This window comes from Ptychodera flava, chromosome 8 (assembly GCF_041260155.1).
Source record: "Ptychodera flava strain L36383 chromosome 8, AS_Pfla_20210202, whole genome shotgun sequence".
Lineage (NCBI taxonomy): Eukaryota > Metazoa > Hemichordata > Enteropneusta > Ptychoderidae > Ptychodera > Ptychodera flava.
In genome coordinates this window covers 23354458-23380479 of record NC_091935.1, presented here as the reverse complement: position 1 = coordinate 23380479, position 26022 = coordinate 23354458, and the positions used below count along the sequence as shown (strand labels likewise).

At 37.7% G+C, this 26022-nt stretch overlaps 3 protein-coding genes across 8 annotated transcripts in view; 2 read left to right on the top strand and 1 right to left on the bottom strand.

The window, feature by feature from the left end:
* The window catches only part of LOC139138821 (kelch-like protein 38), an 87485-nt gene extending 81454 nt beyond the window's left edge, over nt 1–6031 (top strand). For 3 of the 5 annotated variants that reach the window (XR_011553675.1, XR_011553676.1, XR_011553677.1), the window contains exon 2: nt 4269–5070. Coding sequence is in view for 1 of the 5 variants with exons in the window: in XM_070707365.1 (XP_070563466.1) it covers nt 4300–5091 (792 nt within the window). In the remaining 4 variants the exon portion in view is untranslated. Of the gene's footprint in view, nt 1–445; nt 545–4268 lie in introns of those variants that run through there. The other 2 variants (XR_011553679.1, XM_070707365.1) reach the window with 2 other exon arrangements.
* LOC139138028 (kelch-like protein 21) lies at nt 5291–5989 on the top strand. Its single transcript, XM_070706249.1, has one exon. It carries the CDS (start codon nt 5291–5293, stop codon nt 5987–5989), a length of 699 nt encoding a protein of 232 aa, XP_070562350.1.
* A 5084-nt stretch (nt 6032–11115) lies between the features above and the next one.
* LOC139138820 (uncharacterized) lies at nt 11116–19298 on the bottom strand. Of its 2 annotated transcripts, XM_070707363.1 has the most exons (3): nt 17055–17315; nt 15030–15114; nt 11116–13961 (listed from the first exon to the last, which is right to left on the bottom strand). In XM_070707363.1, the coding sequence occupies exons 1-3, from the start codon at nt 17200–17202 to the stop codon at nt 12701–12703; spliced, it is 1494 nt and encodes a 497-aa protein (XP_070563464.1). In that variant the 5' UTR covers nt 17203–17315; the 3' UTR covers nt 11116–12700. The 2 variants fall into 2 exon arrangements, with proteins under 2 accessions (XP_070563464.1, XP_070563465.1); XM_070707364.1 differs by lacking the exons at nt 15030–15114; nt 17055–17315 and adding an exon at nt 18837–19298.
* Between the last annotated feature and the right edge of the window lie 6724 nt (nt 19299–26022).

The window sequence follows — 26022 nt, the reverse complement described above, 5'->3', positions numbered from 1 at the left end:
AACAGTAAGATTAGAAGAGTTCAGATTTATTTTTCTTTTGCTTGTTTAAAGCGGTTTCCCACTTTCTTTTAGCCCAAGATCAGCAGGTTCGCTGCGGTGCCTTGCTGCATGTTTATCAAAAGAAATTGTTGTAAAGTTTCAACATTGCCGCGATAGCTTAACATCACGAATCGATTCAGGACCCATTTTTTGAAAAAGGGGTCAGACCTTTTCATATATACATAATCAAAGGTACAGAAAACAGACCTAGCCTTCACATCGATTAGCTCCGGACCCGTAGTGTAGCCCAATCGGTGCAACATGCTATGTAGTACATGGCATGACCTGTAGAATCACATCACGGGAGTGGTTATACGCCAACAGTTTAACCACCGAAATAAACATTTGAAGCGACACCTGTGCTGCTTCTGTGATATTTCATTAATTTTGTTTTCCTGTCATTATAGTAAATGCAGTTTTATAAGCCTAAGGGAAGTTAAGAGGCATTGATGGACAAGTGTAACCAGCACACGATCGGTCCCTCTGGAGGGACCGTGGTGTACGGGTCCGTGAAGTTTGTTACTTATTCCTTTTTCCTTATTCGAAAGTGAAGTTTGTTACTTATTCCTTTTTCCTTATTCGAACTTGAAGTTTGTTACTTATTCCTTTTTCCTTATTCCATGTTCAAAATGTGAAGTTTGTTAGTTATTCCTTATTACTTATTCCTTATTCAAAGCTATCGAAATCTGAAGTTTTTTACTTATTCCTTTAATATTCGAAATCTGAAGTGTGTGACTTATTCCTTATTCGAAATCTGAAGTTTGTTACTTATTCCTTATTCGAAATCTGAAGTGTTTACTTATTCCTATTCGAAATCTGAAGTTTATTACTTATTCCTTATTCAAAATCTGAAATTTGTTACTTATTCCTTATTCGAAATCTGAATTCGTGTTTTCAGATTGAAGATTTCGAATAAGGAATAAGTCACAAACTTATAGGACTTATAGGTTTGGTCATGTCCGTGCGTGCGTGTGTGCGTGCGTCCGTCCGTTCACGCAGATATCTCAGAGATGCTTGAGCGATTTCATTCAAACTTAGTACAAGGAATACTTCATATGTCATACAGATGCACGTCAATTTGTTTTGTGATACGATCCAATATGGCCGCCAGGCGGCCATTTTATTACGATTTTTTCATGTATAGAGCCATTACTCAGGCATATTTAACCAATTTTATTCAAAAATGGTACAAGGACATTGACCAATGTCATAGACATGCAGGTCAATTTGTTTTGTGATACGATCCAATATGGCCGCCAGGCGGCCATTTTATTACGATTTTTTCATGTACAGAGCCATTACTCAGGCACGTTTCAAATGATTTTATTCAAAGTTGGTACAAGGTTATTGACAAATGTCATAGCTGTGCACGTCAATTTGTTTTGTGATATGATCCAAAATGGCCGCTGTGCGGCCATTTTATTACGATTTTTTCATGTACAGAGCAATAAATAACTCAGGCATATCTCAACCAATTTTATTCAAAGTTGATACAAGGACATTGACCTATGTCATACATATGCACGTCAATTTGTTTGTGATACGATCCAATAGGCCGCCCGGCGGCCATTTATTACGATTTTTTCATGTACAGAGCCATTTCTCAGGCATATCCGCATGTTTCAACAGATTTTATTCAAAGTTGGTACAAGGACATCGACCAATGTCATAGCTATGCACATCAATTTGTTTTGTGATGCGATCCAATATGGCCACTGTGCGACCATTTTGTTACTATTTTTTCATGTCCTGAACCATAACTCAGACATGTATCAAGCGAATTCATTCAAAGTATTTTTATCACAGACCTAATGAAGAGGACTCTATCCTCTCTGAGGACATGAGCCGACATGTACAGTAATATCACGTACCGTTATTCTTTATTAAATAATTAAGTCATGTAGACATTCTACACATTGATGATTATGCAGTGCGTTCGCTGGGCCCGAGCCAGGCAGCCATAGGTACAATGCCAGTCAATATGTAGGCCTATAGGCCTACACTAATATCGCGTACGGTGATTCTTTTATTGAATAATCAAGTCGTATATAGACATTCTACATATTAAATACGATTATTATCCCAGCAATGTGCCAAGCGCCTGTGCCTCCAGTGGAGCTAGCGCAGCGTATACTTGGCGGTGCGGTACAGTACGGCATCGCTGCTTTAGTTTACATTTTAAAGGCAAAATTTCACATTTCTCATACTACCTACTCCTTTATCGAATGTTGCAGAATGATAATATATCAATACAATTGTTGAAATCGTGAATGTACATGCCCCCGGTCACTCATTCACTGTATCGTAGTACAAACAACGGTAGATCCGATGTGTGAAGTTGTCTTCATTTCCTGTATAGCCTGTTTATAGTCACCCCGTCCGAGAGGCAATTTAATCAATAACGTTTTGACCCGTTTGCATGTCCGTAACACCGATAAAGTCAGGCATGGTTGTCTGAGAGACACGGACCTCAATGCTCGCCGGTTTCGGAGGTAAACTTGAGCGTTGCATGATGGGATACTTTAACTATCGCCGCCGTTAAAATAAATCTTTGCTCTTGCCGGAAAAACTTTTTACTCTTCCGCAAAAATGTTTCTCTGTCGCACAAGAAAGAGTTTGCTATGCATAATAGGTAATTGCGCCCTCACATGAAACATTTCTTCGTGTAACTAAATTGCACATTCAAGAACAGTGAGTGTGACTTTTTCGTTCTTTCTCAGTTCTGTTTTACCAAATTCTTAAATCATGCTTAATGTAGAAAATGTCTCTTAAAGGAGTTAATTTTGTTGTCTTCAGAAAATAATTTCGCTCCATTTAAAAAAACAGTTTTATTGAATGTATTTCAATGTGCTGCTCTGAGAAAATCTTTTGCCATAGAGAAATTAATTCTATTCTTTGAATATAGAAGTTTTCTTTAAAGAATTAATATTTTCTGCTCTAGGAACATAAACGTTATATCATCCGTTTAAAGCTCCATAAGCTCTATCTTTTGGCTATTTTTCAGAACTTTTGTTTTGTGGTTTCCCTACACTTCTGCATTGAATCCCTAAACTGTAATTTAATGCCAAGTATTTAGCATATCAACACAACCTATATGAGTATAATCTCCATTGTTATTGTTGAAAATTGTATTCAAGTCCGGACTAGAATTCATTTGTAAACAATAAACAATGATCACTACACACATACAAGCTGTGTTGACAAAAAGAATACTCGAAATTTCAACATGACAAACGGATTAGGGTCAGACACAGTAGTTGATATACAGAAGCAGAATACTGAAAAACTTGCCACAAGTTACAGCTTATGTCCCTTTAAGTAACACAGTTCGTACCCAGAAAAAATCTAAAACGAGTTTTGAGTTGGTACTCTTGAACATTTTATACTTTTGAGAAAAAATATTTTGCTGAAAGTTAAAGTTACGCCTGTTTATTTTTTAAAAGTTAAAGTTTTAAAAGTTGAAGTCTTTTTTAAGTAAAGTACATATTTATCATTCTATAAGGTATATGACAAAACATTTACGGCCCTGATACGGGTTTTGCAGACCTTGGTTTACACGGACCCTTTTATGTGTTAGGCACTCAGGATGACTGTAGGCCCTACTTTGGTGTGTTAGTATGATTTGCATATGTAGTCCTTTTGGGGCTAACGTTGTTTTCTGTCAAGCGTAATTGTTAGATTGCTCCCGAATTTGTTGTCTAGTTTTGTATTGATACCGTTATTATAAAAAAATCGCATATTCACTTTTTAAAGAATGTTTTTGAATTGTTTTCAGATGAACTTTTTAAGTACCAAACCTATGCAAATTAGCTAAAATAGGTGAATACCAGCAAATCGTTATAACTCTGTAACCACAGATCCAAATTTGTGTTTGAAACTTGATATGCAGGTTCCTTTGTGTGACCTTAGTAGGCGTGTTCAAATTGTAATGAACTTTGCATTTTTGTGTTTTTTTGTACTGAAATTTCAGTCACAATCAAACCTAACATTGTTCGGATTATGATAATTATGTAATTCTTTGTTTAATTATTAGTATTTCTCACGGCAATACTCTAATCGAAGTTTGATTTTTTCACATTGCGGGCAGAGTTTATCTTCATAAGTACTTGTTTCATATTATATTTGCAGTGATTTTTTTCTACATATCAAAGTACACTGTCAATAAACCATTCGACATGGTCAATTAACAAGTAATGAAGTAGCCTTTTCTATCACTCTCTAAATTCCAGATGTATGTTTAAAAGAACCCAGTGAGCACCCATGAACGATTGCACCATGTCATCTGGCACAGAAGATAAAACGAGCAAGAGTTACGACTCTTTGCTGAAACTCATGAGAGAAATGAACAGGTTACGTCAAACGTCAACTTTTACAGATGTCTGCCTATACGCTGATCGCGTAGCCTTCCCTTGTCACAGAGTTGTTCTAGCATCTGCCAGTCCCTACTTCCGCACCATGTTCTCTGGGGAGTTCGTCGAGAGTCGCGAGGGACACGGCGTCACTATCCATGGTGTCAGCCCATCGTCCCTGGAGTCTGTGCTTGAGTATGTCTACACCGGAACGACACAAATCACCAATGACAATGTCGAAACGATCCTCAGCGCTGCAAGCTTGTTCTTGTTGGATGATCTTGAGCACAGGTGTGTCGAGCATCTGGAAGAAAACTTATACTTCGATAATTGCATTCGTGTGCTCAAGTTGTCGTCTGCGTATTCTACAAGTTGCTCTGTTCTGCGGAAGACAGCTTGGGTCTACGCAGTCCACAACTTGCCCGAAGTTATGAAAAGCGACGATTTTGTGAATTTGAGCGAAGACGAACTACACCAGTATCTACGAGAAGCTCGCCTGTACATAGATCCCCATGTACCCCTCTTTGAGGCAATTCTGAAATGGTGGCGCTTTGATGGAAGCCGCTCCCTTCCAAGAGCGCTGAGCATTGCCGGAATATCCATTGAACTGGCAACCTCTCAAATCCCTAATGATGAACTCAGTGCACTGATTCAAGAGACTGCGGGAGACCAGGTGATAAGGAGAACCTCCTCTCATCGATGAAGTGGTGGTTATCGTCGGCGGATATTCATGTCCCGATAGCCTTGCGTGGAATTCGAGGACGGTACGCCGTCGCAGGTGCACTGGCCGCCAAGTCATCAGCTACAACGGCGCTCGGAGACAATGGTGTGAATTGCCAGATATACCATCGATAAACGGAGGCGAACTTTCGGCTGCAGTAGTTCACAACAACATCATCGTGATGTTATCTGATTGTCCAGTCGCTTGGAAATACTTAGCCACGGACGAGTCTTGGACGGAGATCAAGGGTGTCGGTGACCAGCGTAGAGATTACTGTCTCCAAGCTTGCCACGGGTATATCTATCGTATCGGGGGTAGAGCTAGCCTAGGTGCAGCCGTTGATGCTCAGGTAATGCGCTATGATCCTATGCGTGATCACTGGCAAGTTGTTGAGCCAATGGTCCATGCGGTGGAATTTCCCAATGCTGTCAACATTGGCACCAAACTGTACGTGATTGGAAGTCTCGCAGACACGCTAATGTTGCAAATGAAATGTTTCTCCGCGGACTCAGGTGGCTGGACTTTGGTTTACACTCTCCAAAACTGGCCTAGTTCTTTGTCAACCCCGATCGTGTCACTTAAGGGCCTGATCTACATTCTCAATGGCAAAAGCACAGACGTCATGTGCTATAACCCGGAGAGCGGTAGCGGCGACTTCACAGCTCCCAGAAAACAAAGCCGACGGTTCTACAGTGCCGTTGCATCAAACAACAAAATATACGTTTTCGGTGGAATGATGTGCGGTGTCGGCATCAAAACAGTAGAGGAGTACGATGCAGACAGTGACTCATGGAGTGAGGTTGATACCATGCCATGCGCCCTCACATCTTTCAGTTGCGTCAATGTAAGATTCGTAAAGAAAGACTTGATGATGATCTAGTTTACACACACTCACACACGTATATATATATATATATATATATATATATATATATATATATATATATATATATATATATATATATATATATATATATATATATATATATATATATATATATATATATATATATATATATTATATATATATATATATATATATATATATATATATATAAAATATAGTGGTGAATGAAAAGTGACCCATGCGGGACTCGAACCCACACCCCCCGTAGACATTACGGATGCTCTACCAACTGAGCTAATGGATCAGTCGGTCCAATGTGGGCGGTCCTGACTCTTAGATGGGCTTTTCATTGGTTGTGAGTATATATATATATATATATATTATATATATATATATATATATATATATATATATATATATATATATATATATATATATATATATATATATATATATATATATATATATATATATATATATATATATATATATATGCATGCATATATATATACATATATATATATATGCGTGCATATATATATATATATATATATATATATATATATATATATATATATATATATATATATATATATATATATATATATATATATATATATATATATATTATTATAATATGCATGCATGCATTTGTGAATGACGTATGTACGTATGTATGTATGTATGTATGTATGTGTACAGACACTGCTGACATTCGACCAGCCATAAGAACAGACCAAAACGCAATATCCCTAAAGGTATATCTGTCCCAATGTTGCAAAGGACCAGTCTACTTGAAGTTAAGTACAAGCTTGCTGAATGATGAAAGCTATGAACGGTTGATAAGAGGGGTTATAAATCATACAATGGGTGGTTACAGAAGCAACGTGACAAAAGACAGCTTTTAAAATAACATAACGGATTTAGAAGATACATGAGAAAATAAATGTTGGTTTTTATTCCCTGGCTGAAGAACCTATTAGCCTAACCCCGGGGGTTACTTTGGTTGTGACAAGAATGAAATGTTAAAGCTGAATTGATGAAGTGTAGAGAGTATGCTGAATGAAGATAGATACCTTACAGTATTTATTAAAGTAACAATTTTGAAAAGTATGGCTGTGTCTAAAATCACATATGCATTTCATGATTGAGACACGAAAGTATCAAGTTTGGAAAGTTTACGTCAAGGTTTCCTGCGGGATGGGGAAAAAGGGGCAAAATCAAGAAAGCGATCGTTATAGACAAACTCGAAAACGGGGGCATCAAATGTTGAATCAACAATAAAGGCCCTGATATGCAGATTGGTCAGAAGACTCACAAATAGCGGAAACAAAATGTGAAAACCAGTTGTAGACAATCGAGTTCAAGTTCAACCCAAAACAGCTGCCAACCTTTTACAAAGAAGAGATATGGCATGTGATTATAATGGATGACAAAAATATACAAGTAAAACCAAACATAATAACAGAGCAAAAATAATGGGGAAATATTTTTGTTACAAGCAATAATCAGATTTTGTTCTTCAGAGAATGGATTGATGCTGATTTTATCTATGCACTAGTAACAGGTCTTTTTAAAGGTGGTAATTTTATGCAACCAAGTTGTGTTTATGATCAACTTTCAGACAAGAAAAAACTGATTGTACAAGTTCACTTACCTAACAAGCGAAGAACCAATTCTTTTTCAATGGAAATAGTGTATAAAATTCTTAAATAATAGTTGTCAATAGACAAATAAAGCATGTTCAGATTTTTGTGAATTTTCATGTAAAAATTTCTATTATATAGCAAAACGCACGTATCTTTCATGAGTAAAGTTTATTTGGTAAAATATGATGGGATCGGTTTGTAACTGGAGCATAATCTTTGGGAATTAAAAGTTAAAAACTTGCAAGTTACAAAAAATGCTCAATACATATTCCTTTTGCACGACAAAATACCCAACAGTTGCAGTGTATGGAAGCGGAAGGAAGGAGACTCGGCGTTTTGTGAGCTTTGTAATTGTATATAGGTTAACCAACACTTTCTCTTTGAGTATAATTTTGTTCAAGGCTTCTAGAGTAGTGTTGCATGGATATTAAACGGAATTCATAGAATCAGTTTGAAGTGAACGTGGAAACACATAATTTATGGATATTTTCTAGGGCAAAAGAAGCAAGAATATGTGAATATTATAATCATAGTACGTTGCACTTTTGTACATAGTCTTTGCAGCATATCAAGTGAGAGTGACTAACCAAAGAATATCCAATTAATAATCTCCTTATATGAAGAAGTACAAAGTCATTTCAAAATTTCTTATACTGAAGATGTGTCTTTATCAAAATATTTCTGGGATACAAGCTATACTCTTAACCCTTTCACCCCCAGTTCCCTGTATACAGGTCCAACTTTACCATAGAAAACAATGGATTTGGGACAAACCATGGTGGTGAAAGGGTTAGCTGTTAAGAGAAGGATACTGGTAATCGTTCAGTAAATATTATATTGCTTATACACACACACACAAACAAAGATATATATATATATATATATATATATATATAATATATTTCAAAAATCATCTACTGTTGATTGACCAATCAGAGTGCTCTAATTCAGGGTGTTTATTTACTCGTAAAGCCTTGGTCACCAAATTCCAGAAACGAATGACAGCGCCGTAGTAAAGTACTGTCCAATCAAAAGTGAACATGTCATATTCTGTAGACATCTGGTACGTTTTTTTCTTAATATTCAAATTTGGTAACACAGCGGAAACCAGCTACAACACAAAATCTGCGGTGGTGCAAACATTAACTAATGTGCCCAAGGGCATTTATAGGATGTTCCATTACATTGGAAGGCTATTTCACATATAACAGTTTTAATTCATATCGTAAACATGTTACATTAACAAAGGGGACGGTTGACGTAAACACATTGAAAACGAAAATATATCAGTTAGGGGAGATAGTTTTTAAGTCGGATAAAACCCTCGTACTCGGGCTCTTCTGGTATATAAAGTCCAACCCTACGATAAATGTCTCGGCCTGCGGCCTCGACATTTTATCGTTGGGTTGGACTTTATATAGCAGAAGAGCCCTCGTACTCGGCTTTATCCTATACATATATACACACACACACACCACCACACACACACACACACACACACCTACACACACACACACACACACACACACACACACACACACACACACACACACATATATATATATATATATATATATATATATATATAAGTAAACTTGCGATGTACAGATAGCTCCCAGTGTTGTTCGTAGCTTGGTTTGGTAATAGCGGATGAATAAATTTGCACACGTCTACTGATCTGGTTGTATATTTTCTGTTTATTCTGTTGGTAATTTTGACACATCCTTTCGTCCTAAAAGTAGGACTTCATGAGGTTGAAGATGACATTTATGTGTGGCTCAGATGGAAGTGGCCATTTGAGCCACACATAAATGTAATCTTCAACCTGATGAAGTCCTCTCATAACGAACACTTTGTTCACCTTTATTTGCTTTGTGGACAGGTTTGGTACATTGATGACAATTGTAAATGAAGCTCTCATGTTTCGAACGTATTACGGTGAATTGAGGTCTTGTCGGTGACTGAGACACGCTTCTCACTTTTCTGACCATCGGACACGATCGACAACTTGTAAAAGCTGACAATGGATCAAATGGATGCATAATATTATAAATGTCACTTCTCGCACAGTCAGCGATGAAAGCGCAGATGTAGCCAAAGACACGGTCGAGTCATGGAATCCGGGCTAACTACATGTACACCTATCGACGCTTACAGACTTTAAGGGACAAAGTCGCTCATTTTTAGGTTTTTTGTGAATTTTGTTTGATATGAAAAGTAGTTTGTGTTGTTTGACTTCTTGACACATGATGAAATACTGGGTCAACAGACCACAACTTCAACTCTGTTTGCAGTCAGGTAGATCAACTATTCAGTGAAATGTTTTACGGTCTGTACCAAAAATTAAGTTCGAAAATTCAAAGTGTACAACTCCCACCATGCACGGCTGAACATACACTGTTTCATAGAGTTTTTACTTCATACAATCTTTTGTACTTAAAGGAAATCTTAGAATGAGGTGCCTTTCGTATAAATGAGGATGGCAGTTTTCCCTTACATTTATGGCAATGTTTATTTGTCACAGGAAAGCAAGTCGAAATAGGTAAAATCAATTTTGTTTCAACAAATGCTACAAACGAAATAATCTGTCTGATTTAGCAAAGGGGTAATTTTTGACACGTTTGCTGTTATGTACCGCCGTCATTTTGTACACTGAGTGACTTTACGCCAGTATTCCTTGTATTCTTGATATCACAAAAAAGTACAGCGACTTTGTCTCTTTAAGCAATAAATAATGACCAGTGTTTATTTTCTACTGCATAATATCAGTGTATTGATTGCAACGGTGGAACCGTGAAAAACCGCCAGAAAGGTATATAAAAACCGCACCAGTGCGAGTGTAAAAGAGATACAATTACAATACCCGAAAAACATCGGATAAAAAGCACTGGCTGTACAGGATTAAAAATATACGTACTGTGTTTTTTAATTCTAATAGAGAAAACCTTATACCGACTACCGAGGGGCTAAAAATACAAAAGAAATATTCAAAGAACAGCGGAACCCTTGAAAGTATGTTTTAAAACATCTCGAATGCGTGCATGATGTTGACTGATTTTCTATTCTTGATATAGCAATTATCTGCAATTGTTATTTTCGGGCTGTAAATTTTCTATCAATGCCCCTTGCTTCCACTACTTTCCCTTTGAGAGCTCAGACAACAGAGAAAGCCCATTCGAAATGCGAGAAACGCACAGAAGGACGTAATGTTATAGCAATATATCATTTCGTGGGCGGTTATACACCCGATATATATATATATATATATATATATATATATATATATATATATATATATATATATATATATATATATATATATATATATATATATATATGTTAGGGGGGTCAGTTCGCTCCGCACAGCACGAGCGTAGAGCACTTATCTCCCGTATGCCCGCCAGCGGGATAAGTCGTGTGGCTATTGCTAATTAATTTAGTCACCTACCATTAGGTTAGCCAATGCTAATGCGTTGAGAAGAAAAACTTGGATGTATACTACAAGTCTGGTAAGGGTAAACAAAGGGTTTATTCAAAAGCACAAATCACAGTAACAATAATAATGTGTGGTCAGGGGCGATAACGGGAAAACTGTCAAATCACCAAAATTTTCAAAATGGTAAATATTTGACGATTAGAAAAAGATTACAAACAACTTTTATGTCTTTGAAAATGAAAGTTTCAAGATATTCTTACTTGCATTTTAAGGTCAGTCTAAAACAAAATCACCATTACTAATAATTGTGATATGTGTTAAACAATGGAAGCTGAGGATATCAGAAAAAGAAAAGTGCGCAAAACGTTTAGATTTGCTTTCTACCATGGGTATACATGTACAAGACATTACAATGTTTGTCTCCCTTCCCTTCAGAAGAACGGAGTTGAGGTATTGTTTGTCCGGACCGTCTCAAGTTTCCAACTGATACAATTTTACGTATGAATTCTGAACATTGCTTCAGAAAAAGAGAGACACATAATTTTTTTTAAAACTTGGATAATTCGAAATTGTTCAAAGGGTTACACTTTTTGAAGCTGGTAATCTTAAAAGCTTCAGACACGATATGATTCGACATTCTCTAGAGAAAGTCGTTAATTACAATTTTGGCAAGATTCTTCGCACACTATGTTCACTCATTTGATAATAAAAGTGCTTCTTCACTTAGTATGGCAAACAAATTGATCTCTCAAAGTAATAGAATTTGACACAGTGTGGAGAAATGAAAGGGGTACTCTACCAGTTTCTTCAATCTTCAAACGATCTTTACCAAAGCCGACGTTTCGGCAATGCACAAATTGCTTTCCTCGGGAAAAATATGCAGAAGAGTTTATTGTCACCCACAGGAATCAACCGACAAGAAGGGTGATTTCCCTTCTGCCTTTTATCAGCCTCCTCCAACTTTCTGTTCTCCAGTTAGGTGGTCTCGTTGATCTGTCTTTTTAACATGTACCTAAGGGTTCCCTTGACCAGACATTCCATTCTCCATCCAGACCTCACACAATCTAGGTTAGTAAAGTTCCTACTCCATTTGTACTTACGTTTTAACTTTCACATTCTCATTTTTATGCCCATATTTTACATCATATCGGTGCTTTTAATCTTAATATTGTATTTTTATCCACGTTTGAAGTTTTTGTTATGTTTTGTCATTATTTTACTTTTCTGTAGTCGTTCCACTTTTATCTATTAGTTTTTACCGTGAGGAAGGCAATCTGTGCTTTGCCGAAACGTCAAATAAAGATCGTTTGAAGATTGAAGAAATTGGTTGGTTACGCCAGTAATTTGTTTTACATTATCATATGATGCAGTAATTGACTTAAAGCATTTTGAACCATTAGTACTAAGTTATTTACGTCATAGAGATAATCTTTTTGATCATTTATGTAGAGCTTATGTAGGAGCGGACCTTGGAGTAAAGCCGACCTCTCATGTACCTGTGGCACTGTGGCACTATTGACCAGTGTTTTCCCGGCGTCATGTTTTGGGAGGCCGCATAAGGCCGGGAACACAGAATCGTACCCAGGGCTACTATCCATAATGCTCTTTTCAATTCAGTTAATTTTTTGCACTAGGTGATTAGTTTTTTTTTCTAATCTTCTAATCTCCGTTGTAGGTTCCGCGCAACACCGATTTAAAATCTTCAATTGACTTCTTGATTGCTTCGCTTTTACTCAAGATCTCTTTGATTTGTCGTGCTCTCTTGAAAGCTACGTTGTAGTTACTGAGAACGTTTCTGATTGCCTTCTCCCATTGGTGGATGTCACTTTCGTCTGCCGATGGGTTACAGCCCACGTCAACAACAACACTTTCTTCATATATCGAAAGGTTTTTGTCTTTGTTGATAAACTCAGCGAGGCCTGAATTTTTCGTCACAAGGGTCGGTATGCCAGTTGCCATGGCTTCTAGTCCGATCATTCCGAATGGTTCACTTCGAGAAGCCATGATGCAGAGATGACTCTGTTGGAAATCGATGCGAATGTCGTCCTGGGTTCCATATGATTTCATAACAACATCGAGGTATGGAGATTGGTGTCGCGTGAAAAACTCTTTGGTTTCTTCACTTTCATCGCGCGGAATTCCACGGATGACCAACTTTGGCGGTTGTTTGAACATGCTTTGGAAGGATTTTGCCACATTACCCATCGCTTTTGCCACCAAGTCGTAGCCCTTCAACTTCTCAACACCCTTCACTCTTCCGACTGCAATCACCCAAAAGACACATCCTTCGAAATTTTTTGGTGCTTCTTTCATTTCTATATCGAAGAATTTGTCGTCTGGTCGAGGTATGAACTCGATGTGTGTATGCTTACATGTTGGGTCAGAGAGGGCGCGATATTTGTTGCTGAAATGATCCTTCATGCGTGGGCCAACGGAACAGATGATGTCAAACTTTCCTGCTGCCTCAAACAGGCGTGACTCTTTTTCCTGTACCCGCTGGGGAGTCCAGGTGCTCTTGTAGGTTTCTGTATCTTCGGGGATGACATGGTTGAAAAGCAGGGAATTCGCTTCAGTAAAGACATCTTCGTGCATTTTTAAAGTAGCGTCGTGTGTTATGGGGGCGTGTCCTATTATGATATCTAACTTCGGAATGGCTTCCCTGAGATGAGGAAAAAAGGTCTGATGGTAAAGCAGCCAATCCAAACTGGGTGTTTTATCAGACATGTAAGGATCAGCACGCGGTGTTAAAATCATTTTGATCTTTGTATCTTCAGCATCCTTGCGGTCTTTCTCGTCAACTTTCAAAGCTGTGACGTAGACTTCAAGACCTGCTTCTACTGCAATGCTTGCTATCTGGCGATGGACGGTAGATATCCCGCCTTTTGCGGTCCCCCATTCATCATTAACCATCAAAACAGTTCTGCGGAAAAGAAGCATATTTGACAAACCTGAACATTATATTCTGATAATACACACTCTCTTTTGACATTTTCAAACAACGTAACTTTCACCGGGAAACATTTATTGTCACAAGTGGCGTAAATATCTTTAAAACGAGTACATACTTTCATTAAAGGGATCAGAAAAGAATTGTAGAAATTTGAGAGTCCGGTAATTTGGTAAGAGGGTTGTTGAAAGTTCCATGGAGAAAAGTTTGAGCAAATTAAAGTTTAAGTATTTCACACTCGAGGCGCTTGCTACCTTAAAAATGTTTTGGAATGACAGTAATGAAAATTACGGAATAAACTGTGGCGCTGCTGTCAAAGTATATTAAATTTATCAACATCTTTCTGGCCAGCTCTATATTCCATTTTACTCGTGTTTAAAATAATATTTGCTGGATACATCAGGTAACTTTTATTACAACGATTTAGAGGGTGAAAATATCCAGCGTTGCATCATTAAAAAGGGTAGTGGTAAGTTAGTCCGATTTTCAATATTTCTTTTATTCATTGCACCGAAAGTTTCAATAATGAAAGAGAATATTTTAGTAGTGCCTTCTTCATAGAAGAAATCGCCTGACAGTGAGTAGTGCACCATGTCGATCCTAAAACCGTCTCGGAAGTGCTATCTGACGAGACCGAACTTGCTCTTGAATGTCAACATGCTTACGTTAAAATTTTAATCAGTATTTACAACAAATATGCACCAGCTTGTCAATAGGTCGGATTATTCATTACAGTAGTTGCAAAATTCGTCATTGACAAATCGAAGGAATTAAAGTTATCTTACTTGCATAAAAAAGGATGCCAATGTCTTTAAAATGTTGGTTTTCAAAATTTTCACCTCACAGAGAATCGTTAGCTCATTGGAACAGAAGGAGGCCTTTTAAAGATATCTTTTATTGATGAACGAAAGAAATCCAAATAATTACATTAAGTTCCTGGTATACCAAATCCTTAGGATCGTGTGCTTGCTCTACAAGAATAGGCAATTTTCACACAAACTTGTTCCTGGCAATCCTACTAAAGCGGCCTCGCACTCTCACCTCTTTCTGCGCGTGGCCATGTTTCTTCTTTCCACTAACGTGTTCAGCACCGCGTTTTTCTCGTTCTTTGAAGAACATTGAATAGCTGATGAACAAAGAGTAAGGAAGAAAAAAACATGTTGTTTTAGATCGCATTTAATGAAAAATCGCATTGTTCGCTGCAAAACAACAACAACAACAACAACATACAACAACCCGAATACTTTTAAGAAAGTGTACAGTAATTAGCAGCCATATTGAGATATAGTTTCTTGACGTTTTACGGTTACCCCAAAAGAGTGCATCTTTGTTGACGGTTCTTTAATTTAAACACCGATTTTTGCTTCACACGTCCGTGTATCTGATGTATGCCCTCTTGTGGTCGAATTGAAAAATCGCCTCCTCTCCTTTAAATCAAGGTGTGTTCAACAAACCTTTACTACAATAACGCGAAAAGGCCGGCTAAGACTTTAGTCAAATGAGTTACAGTATCGTATCGCTACACTTATACTACCATTTGCAGTAATAGAGCGCGAAGCCATTGCAGTAAACTGCAATAAAACTGCTTACACTAATTAGTTTCAGCTGTAGCCGTGGCCACTTTGGTGTTGAACAAGGCTACTTGATAAAGACCATAAAGTCTGCTTGTACAAAGGCAAAACTAGCTCTGTCCGAGGCTCGAGTTGTAAATGAGAGTTTACGATTGGCACCCTGTGTTCAAGATTAAGATACAATGTAACATTACCATGCACTGGTCCATGTACAAATCTTTTTTATTTCAACTTCCCAAGACAAACTGTCTGCATGGGACATACAATGTTGTCGACTTTGCCAGCTGGCTACAGCTGAAACTAAGTAGTGTGAGCAGTTTTATTGCAGTTCACTGCAGTGGCTTCGCGCTCTATTACTGAAAATGGTAGTATATGTATATTATAGTCTAAAGAAGGGACTATGTGCCCGACGGTAGGTTACCATTTGCGCGACATCACAAGGGCAAATAAATGGTCTCCTGCCTCGAGGGTACATAGTCCCTTGTTTTGGCTATAATGTTTTTATTACATGCCTCACTCAAAAAATTTGGACGTATTTGCAAATGACACTCATGCGCTTTATTTCCATGATAGACGAAAATCGGTAAAAAATAGAACTATTCTCATCGTCGAATTGCACATTGACATATTTACATTATGCACTTTATCGATTGTCCATGCACAGTCTTTTAACAACCGGATTCCCTATGTAAAACATGTAATTTGAATATTTTTAAATGCCAAAGTTGTCTAGGTGAAAATAGTTCCAGTTAACTTTGAGTCAAATGATGACTGTGCGGCCCGCGACGCCATCAACGAGTTACCATTGAATCGTATGGAGCGACGTTCGATAAACAAACCTATTTTCCAAGGGCGTACTTTGGTTTTTTATGTCTGTTATCGGTAGCATACATGCCATGTCAGTTCTGTTAATGATTAAAGCTAATTGTCATCGAAACCTGTCATGTATGACGCATGATTTACATGTGCTTCCTGTCTAATGTGTGACATATCACAGTGAGAGGGCTACAGACATGCAAAAATAAATACCGAAAATGTTATTCAGTACATGCTATATCACCGAAAAATGCACTTTCAATAGAGTTAAATCGTTACAGGAGTCGGTTATTGTGATGTGGTTGACCTGCCACCGATAGCATGTCAACCAGAGTACTAAACGGCACAAGCATCCTCTACACCTTTGTTTACCTTTTGTTTATTGTTTATTTTTGTTTATTGTTCGCATAATGGGTTCTGAATCGTTCAACACGTCAGATGCTAAAACAGTTTTGCAATACTCATGTTTAAAATAACCATATATCTTCATTTCCTGGCGCCAAGAGTGATGTAGATTTTTCATGGAAGAAATGTGAAATTCTACGCTTCAACTAGAAGCTGGAACACTATCTGGCAACTTCTAAAAATCTCAAAAAGGTTATCACAGAGAATCCTTTTCCCAGTCGATAATGCTTTTGACAGAGGATATAAACTCTAGATAGACACAGAAAACACTTACCTGCTTTTCGATCACAGCTTGTAGCGTATGTGTTTATTTGCTGACCCAGATTTCTCTTAAAAATCTTGATTCGTAGAACTATGACCCTATTAGGTAAGACCATTACCATATTTGGACGCAAATAGTAACAAGAGCTTACTGTTTTCATGCTGTCTGAAACATGCCATTTACCTGACCTAGCAGATATCTAGTATGAAGTAAATAGCAACAGCGCGAATTTTGTCCGTCGCTGCTCTAAAGCATTGCTACTGTGCTCATGTTTGGCAAACACAGTTTATGAACCGATATATGTCAAAAGCTGGTACGCCCATGAAACATAAAAGGTAGAATGAACCCCTTGGACGGATACTCGGACTCTCAAACTTTGTCAATACTATTTTGGTCGCTACCACCTGAAGGAGATCATTGTGAAGCTCATGCGGTAACTAAAGTCTCCCTTATAGAGTTGACACACAGACGGTGTCCGTTTTAAATTCGGTAAATATTGGATATTTTTGTTCTAGTTACAAATTCTGCGAGCTGACCCCTGATGTTTATTATTGATTTCGACAGGTAAGGAACGTTTGAGCAAAGGTTTAAGTTTTTCAATATCGAGGCGCGTACTACCTAAATGATGTATACTGTTCTGTATTGTACTTAATACGTTGAACGTGACGACGATGTTATTTTCATACTACGAACAATTTATACTTAGTCTACTCAATAGCAAATGTACAAAGGTGCATGGTTCACATGCGTTGTGACCAGGAAATCTGAGATTTTGGTTTTTCATGTTTTACACATTAGTCCCATCGATCAATCTCCTGTCTAGATCAAAATCCCTCTTAACCATAGAAAAGTGTATGTAAATCGTGCTCGAAAATCGGAAATTTAAATTTTCTCAATAGAGTTAACACAGAGGTGGTGGCCATTTGAATTCCAAATGTCACACCTGAGGGTTGACAAAAATTTCTTTAAGTTGTGCCAGATGTAACTATAAGAAAATATATTGTCAAACGGCATGTAAATCTGTGGTTAATTCGACAATTAAAATGTCCCTCACTTTCGTTCCACTGAGATCTCTTAACCTAGTCGCGATAGTTCGCTCAGATAGGTGGTATTTACTTCTAAATATACAACAGAAAGCGATCTTACAATTATATCAGTTGGCATAACAGTTCCGCCAACAACAATATTTATTACCCAAGAATAAATCAACAACAACAGCGAGTATTCGCAGATACCCCCGTATTGTACAATGATTGACAACTCGCTAACAATTACAGCAAAGACTGATAGTAAAACACCAAAGAAATTGTTTCTGTGATGTCACAATTTGCTGGAATAACACTGAAACTATGATAGTTATGTGCTAGTAAGCCTTAATGTCTTTAAACTGGCTGTACTCACAACACATGAACATACACCAGTTCTCTGTTCATATGGTGTGCACTCACAAAACTCAGCGATGTAATAATGACAACTCTATTTTGGTCACTATGACAACAAAAGGTTGCTACCTCAAAGTAGGAGAACACTGTAGTAGATTTACAAGTGTACAGAAAATAACAGTTGCCTATAGCAGAAACACTAAACGTCAATCTGAAATTGGTCGTAGTTCTACTAAACTAATACAACAGTATTTCAGTGTCAGACAACTTGTACAAACACTCATACAATTCTAAGCCTTCTTGTAGGGAAATAACAATCGCCCACTTTTCGAATCAATTTAACCCCGATCCAAACTATAAACGTCTCTCCAAGCAGCGAAATATCACTAATAGTAATACAGAATCGACTTACACTTGTGTGTGTGAGATTATTAGGTACGATTTCGATTCCGCCGAAAGTTCGGATTCGTAAGTAAATGTTGCACGGTTCGAAGGACGAGGACAGGATCCCTGTTATCCTACATGGGTGTATATCTACTAAACCTGAGAGTTACTGTTCCTGACGTCCGGTCCTGTAGCGCGCCGTAGCGTTGAAGGTGCACAGAAGTTCCTAGGCCGGTGAGTTCCCATTCGCGCCGAAGCTTCCGGTCTGTCCTTTCGCTCGTAGCGACGTCACTCGCCCACACGTAGTCGGGGCTCGATGGATCGTTGTGTCAGAAATTGTCTCCCTTACTACATATGAATGCTCTCTAAATGTTCTTGAGTCTCGCCCATATTAGACGGTGTGATGTTTGAGTCAGTTCCAACGTTCACAACGTCGAAACGGAAAGTTTGAAATTCGACTGCCTACACAAGTCACGTCCGGCCCCATGATGCCGTCTTCCAGCATCTTCTTCTACGTCACCAGACATGTGATATATACGTCATGGCCTGCCAATCATTGGCGCATGAGGTGCAGCCAACGGAGCTATTCATCGAAAAAGCTATTCCAGGAGCAATTTTTGAGGGCAGGGGAAATTTTAATTTTGCTAGGGCAGGGGACATGTTTTTAGGTGGTAGGGGAGCAAATTTTAGTTTTTTTGTAGGGCAGGGCGGATATCGGTTGATTGTCCTGGGGACAGGGCTTGGCGAAAAACTTTTTGAGGGGAATTGTTTCCAGGGCAGAGGAAATTGGCAAGTTTTTTTTTCGCCACAGGGCGAGGGAACTTCCAAAATTCACAGTGGGGAGGGGAAACAGGCAAAAATAAGTCGGGAGTGGGTAAAAATGAAGTTTGAGTGTGGGAGAGTAAGTCGAAAAATTTTCTGTGGGAGGGCAAATTATGAACAGCTAATTAATTACCCTCTTGATTTAAAATTAGTCAGTTCACATTATTTATCATGCACAATATATCTTATCATAGTAAGGACCTTTTTAAAAGTGCATTGTTCGTTGGCTGCACCTGGCGCATAGCAGCTCAAACTGTCTTGGCTAGTGTTCTGTTCGCTGGCTACCGCGCAAGACCAGCAATAAGTTCTTGAATTCATCATCTCCATATGTACGCAGATTAATAGAGTCTATATATCCAGTAATATAACATCGCGTAGCCTAAGGGACGATTCAGAATTACTTGGGGGGGTTGGAGGATTTTCAGGGGGGGCCACCCATTTTTCCCAAGAAAATTTGGGGGGGGGGGCAGACAAAAATACCACAATCTTTGAGGTGGGGGGCGAGGAAAAAAACATCAATTCAATATTTGCCCAGAATTTCTGATCTCTACATAAGATAACCATAGACGCTACCTGGGTGACAGATAAACTCAACATGTTTAGTTAAACTCCTTTAGCTGCCAAATTCGGTATATTCACAGTGGTTTTGCTTTATGCATCTACTGCAGTATCTTGTTCTCCTCCCTGAAGCGTCATGAAATGTCCAGTCTTTAGCATGTCAACACAAACCATACAGTGAACAGTCAGGGTTGTTTTTGTTGAAAAGAGATCTCGGATCAAGTCCAGACTAGAATTCATTTATCAACAATAACAATGGTCATTTATGTTCACACTGGTATGTTACTAAATACAGCATTGGGTGTTCTTTTTAGTGATAGAATAACAAACAAATGCTGATACACAGAGATGAACATTGAACAAATGCTAAAAATTACAGCCAATGTCTTTTTAAGGTTGGGTTTACCTTGTAGCTTGTAAAGGAGTTGAAAGTTGTATGATAAAGAAGTGTTAATTTATGCAAATGTATGCAAATCACCCGATTTCTTGGCTTCTTTTGCCTCCCAACTTCAAAATTTCCGAAGAATTTAACTCCACTCCGGCTGGGTCAAATTTTCTGAAATTTCATATTATGTTTTTTACATGCTATATAACACAACGACTATTAATTGGTTTTGTTTGGCAATAAAGCTCTTACATTTTTAATAAGAGGCATTTTGAATAAGAGGCATTTTAATTTTGCTGTTCATGATTTTAATCAATTATTAGTGTGTCAGTCTTTAAACCCCTACAATTTTAAAATGAGAATGGATAATGCCAAATAAAATAGTTGTTTTTTTCTACATATACTCTCCTTTCAAGTGAAATATTACATTTCAGAAAATACTGTCTAGTTTTTGACTTAAGTTAATTTTTATCATTAATATCAAAATTGAGGTTTTTTACCCCAAATATACACCCACTTCATCCTTTGAGTAAACTACTGCTACCATACTAAACTTTAGAGTCTCTGCTTTTTGAAAATATATGGTATGAGGGGGTTTCCTTGTCATCTTTGATGAGAAATATTGCATTGAAAAAAACTGTATTGGCAACTTGCAGCTCCACCTTAATTCAAAACAAAACGACTTGCTACTCTGCCACTTCTTAAAGTAACATGGTCACGTTGGTTCTCTGGGATTTTGTCAGTGTCAGTGTCTGTGTCACTATCATATTCAGAACCAACACCATCATCATCACTCTCAATGACTCCAATGACAGAGGTTTCCAATTCAGAGTCACTGCTATCTGACTCTGACTCATCTGTGACATAAGTTGTTACAATATCTTTCCCTGACAGTTTTCTTAAATTGAATGAAGGTTGTGCATGTATATGTGCGGTTATAATTTGAACTTTTTCAGCTTTAAAATTTTTTTGTTTTGGTAATTTATGTTTATCAAGGTATTTTTTGTATTCTTTTACGTTTAAATTTTGAAGATTCCCACTCAAGAGCAACTTTAACCAGTCATAGTCCTCGTATTTTTTATCCTCTCTTCTTTTCTGCTCCTTTTTTCTATGTTTCATTCTCATCAATTTTGCCCTTTCTAAATTTTTTAAATGTTCTACATAACTTTTTACAGTGCTTACATCTACTATAAACTTTTTTGAAAATAAATTTATGGCCGTCTCATCTTCAAGTTGCTTTTCAGCGAATAGTTTTTTAATGTTTAAAATAAAAATATTATGTATTACTGTCAAAAATATAAGGTGATAAATTTACAAAAGGGTTGATTTTCCAATAATCCTGTATGGGCATCCAGAAGATCATGTGGCACTGCATCAATGCTATGGTGTTGGATTGTTGAAATATTGTGTACACAAGAAATTTTTTGTAGTCCAAGAAGTGATCTCAGTGTGTATGAGGCTAGGAGAAATGTGGATAGGCTTACACATTGTGTATTGATGCTAATACTTTTGTGTCCCATTCATTCTGATATGTATAATCAAAGATTTCACAGTGGCGGCTGGCAGAAAAGGCAAAAAAACCAAATTAACATGTATTGTCTCGTGTCATCTGAAAACATGTGCATCATGACTATTTTAAATTAAAGTTTGTTAAAAAAATTTGAAATATGAATGCTCTGTCAATTTTGAAAAATACTGCTGACAAAATGTGAACTTTGACTTACACAGGGTAATCTGCATTTTAATATGAACATTGGATTGTGAATGGAATGAGCAGAATAACATGTGAATTCATGTTTTGGATAAGGTGTTTTGTTCAAGAAATGTTCTAAAATATTCCTCAGCAATTGTTGCTTTCAGTGGCAGCTACTTGGTCTTATGACAACCAAATTAGAAAAAAAGAGAAAATTAAAAATAAGTTGGCTTTCACCAATTTTAATTCCTAATGTTTAAAACTTTCACCGTGAGTCTGCAAATATTCAGCATCATCAAACGTGTGCATGTACATGTACATCTCACTTTCCAGAAATATCTGGATATCTGCAAATGATGTACCATTAAACTTCAAGATATATATCACTTTGCCAATTATCTGCTCCTCTGATTTTCTGTTCACTATTTCTAACTGACATCTTTGCTTGTCTTTGTGTGCATCATATTTATCAGTGAGACATAACGAAAAAGTATTAATATTTAGTAATTAACTTTTCTTCAGAAATTTACAACCAGATATGTTTATTGCTACCCTTTCCAAAAGTGTGCCACTTGCAGTCCCTGCAAATCATTCTTTTTATAGTAACATAACCCTGAAATGATTTGTTATATCATCGATTATATGTCCACTACAGTTCCTGCAACTTGTTAGACTGGATATGTCTATAATGTATAAGCATGCATGTATATATTAGGGAGGGCCATGGAAAAAAAACAGGAAAGATGAGGGGGCATAGATTTTTTCTATAATTTACTGGGGGGGGGGGGCGTGGAAAAATATCACCCAGAAAATAGAAAATCCTCCACCCTCCCCCTGGAAGTAAATTCTGAATCGTCCCTAACCTCAGAACAATCCTATAATTATTGTGTAGAGTGTGTAGTGAGTGCACAAAACACATTCACTCAATCATACGTGTAGAAGCCGTCTGACAACATATGAAAGTTACTTTTTCTCTATTGATAATAAAAGTGAGTGAAATCACACATGTGATACAAACATGGCGAGGGATTGATAAGTTTGGTAGATAATTTGTTCGAAGATTCAGGTCTACACATGTTTAGGCCTACTCACTGTTGCTACTGTTTAGTTGATTCAGACATTTTCCAATATGTGAGAGTCCATTATGTGGATGCCTTGCCACCGAAAACTTCACAGGTATTTTCTAAAATACAGTTATTACATTTTATTGTGTATAATTTCGATCGCCCGATTGATATAAAAGAGTTTCTGCTTCGCAATCGAATGTCGACTTGAAATTATTCCACTTAGTGGTAGCCATTCGCCATTTCAACCTTAATCAAAGGACAAAGCTTTCGGACCGAATCGTAAATGGTGACACTTTCCAATTGATACCAAGAATTCTTGACATCATGATAGTCATATACCCCAACGATGCTTTGGGCAATAGGTCATTTTCTTGACCTAGGACACACATGACGGAACTTAAAACTACATTAACCCAATGCTCTTGTCAGAAGACTCTGTCATTTAAACGCTGGTTTTACTAAGCTTATCAAAACAAGAAAGAAAGGTGTCAGCAGTTCTACCCTGTTCTCTCCATTCATTACAAAACTAAAAAATGTTTGGTACATTCCCTTTAAGAAGGAAGAGAAATACGTATGCAGGTTATAATGATTCAAATGCTCGGTACCCGGAAACTCAGGAATTTACGTTTTTAATGAAAAGATTGTGAATTCAAAGCTACTTCTTGACGATGCATGGTTTCCTTAGGTGTATCTTGACATAGAAGTACTGATTCTGCCTTGGAAGTGTAGCTATCATTTTCGAGTCCCAACCCTCTGTTTACGGAGCAATTTCGCGGAAATGTGCTTTCTAGATAGTACAATACGAACTCTGATAGGATTATGTGTTTGACAGGTTTATTCTGGAAACTCATTTGGAGATAACTGACGACCACATATTATATATTCTAGTGATGCCTTGATTAAAGTTCTAATCAAATCAGTATACGAAAGATACTACAGATGCCTTTATTGGCTACACGAATGGCAATTTTTAAATTCGTAACTTAATAAATGTGGTTCACTCTTTCTCAGAGAATTTTTGAATAAAGTTGTTAATGATGGTAGCAAACGATTTATAGAATAGAATTATGATGTCAGTTAGATACGGTACATATGCTGTGCTTCCTTATCCAACTGAAGCATTAAAAATAATTTTACGGATGAATAAGTGATAAACAGGGAAAGTTTCTGTTTATATTAGTAATTGGCACCGCTGATATATATGTTAATTAGGAATGTCATAAACATTGTCACAAATACACTCAGTAATGGCCGACGTTAATGCACATAAGAACGTTCTCGACCATGATATTACAGTCTTGTCGCCCTGCTTCATATTATTGCTATGACGAGCAAACACAGCATAAGCTTCCAATACGCCTTGATCCTTGACTGTGTTCCTCGATTGTGTCACAGCAAATTATGTAGCTGTTTGGGAATGCCACATCTTCATGGGGCGATGATTACAATTCCTCATGTTGGGGGCTTTGAAATTCCGTAGGAAATTTCGTTTGTCCTTGCAGCACTGACTTAAACTCTTTGACTGAATTGTTGATTGCCTTGCAGTCACTTAAGACACTCTTAATCATCTTAGCTCTGGTAAAGGCGACTTTGTAGTTAAAAAGGATCCTGAGTATTGCGTTTTTCCATGAGCTAATATCTCCCTCGTCTGGCATTGGGTTGTAGCCGACATTGACGATCAAGTCAGACGCATACATCTTGAGGTCTTCGTCTTCTTCGATAAAGCGTGCCAAACCTGAGTTGGACGTCACAAGGGTCGGTATACCAGTTGCCATAGCTTCTAGTCCGACCATTCCGAATGGTTCACTTCGAGAAGCCATGATGCAAAGGTGACTCTGTTGGAAATCGATGCGAATGTCGTCCTGTGTTCCATATGGATACATAACAACCTGAAGATATGGAGATTTGTTGTGTCGATTAAAGAATTCTCTGCTGTCATCACTTTCGTTATGCGGAATCCCACGGATGATCAACTTTGGAGGTTGTTTTAATATACCATGAAAAGACTCTGCCACCTTGCCCATCGCTTTTGCCACCAAGTCGTAGCCTTTTAACTTCCCTACACCCTTCACTCTGCCGACTGTAATCACCCGAAAGATACTGTCCTTGAAGTCGTTTGGCGGTTCTTTCATCTGTATGTCAAAGAATTTCTGGTCAGGTGGAGGTATTAATTCTAGATGTGTATGCTCAGAGTTCGAAAGGGCGCGATATTTGTTGCTGAAATGGTTTTCAATCTGTGGACCAATGGAACAAATGATGTTGAAATTTTCTGCTGCCTCAAATAGGTTAGACTCCTTCTGCTCAGTGCGTTCGGGAGTTCCGGTTTCCTTGTAATGTTCTGTGTCTTCAGGGATGACATGGTTAAAGAGGACGGATTTTGCTTCAGTGAAGACATTCTCATGCATGCTTAAAACTGCTTCATGTGTTATTGGGGCGTGTCCAATGATAAAAGTAAGCTTCGCGATCTCTTTTCTCAGATAACTGAAGAAATGCTGATGGTGTAACAGCCAATCCAAACTAGGTGTCTTATCACGAAAATAGCGACCGATTTCTGGCGTCAAAATCTTTTTTATCCCAACTTCTCTAGCGTTTTTGTGGTCTGCCTCATCTGCTTGCAAGGCTGTGACGTACACTTCAAAACGTGCTTGCACTAAAATGCTCGCTATCAGGCGGTTTACGGTAGATATCC

Bases quoted from the DNA above. Each gene is read 5' to 3' on its own strand.
- LOC139138028 (XM_070706249.1), top strand. From the start codon at position 5,291: ATGTTATCTGATTGTCCAGTCGCTTGGAAATACTTAGCCACGGACGAG.
- LOC139138820 (XM_070707363.1), bottom strand. From the start codon at position 17,202: ATGAAAACAGTAAGCTCTTGTTACTATTTGCGTCCAAATATGGTAATG. The intron at 15,115-17,054 runs GTAAGTGTTTTC...TTTGTTCATCAG, and splicing joins AAGCTGTGATCGAAAAGCAG to CTATTCAATGTTCTTCAAAG. The intron at 13,962-15,029 runs GTGAGAGTGCGA...TCTTTTCCGCAG, and splicing joins ATGGCCACGCGCAGAAAGAG to AACTGTTTTGATGGTTAATG.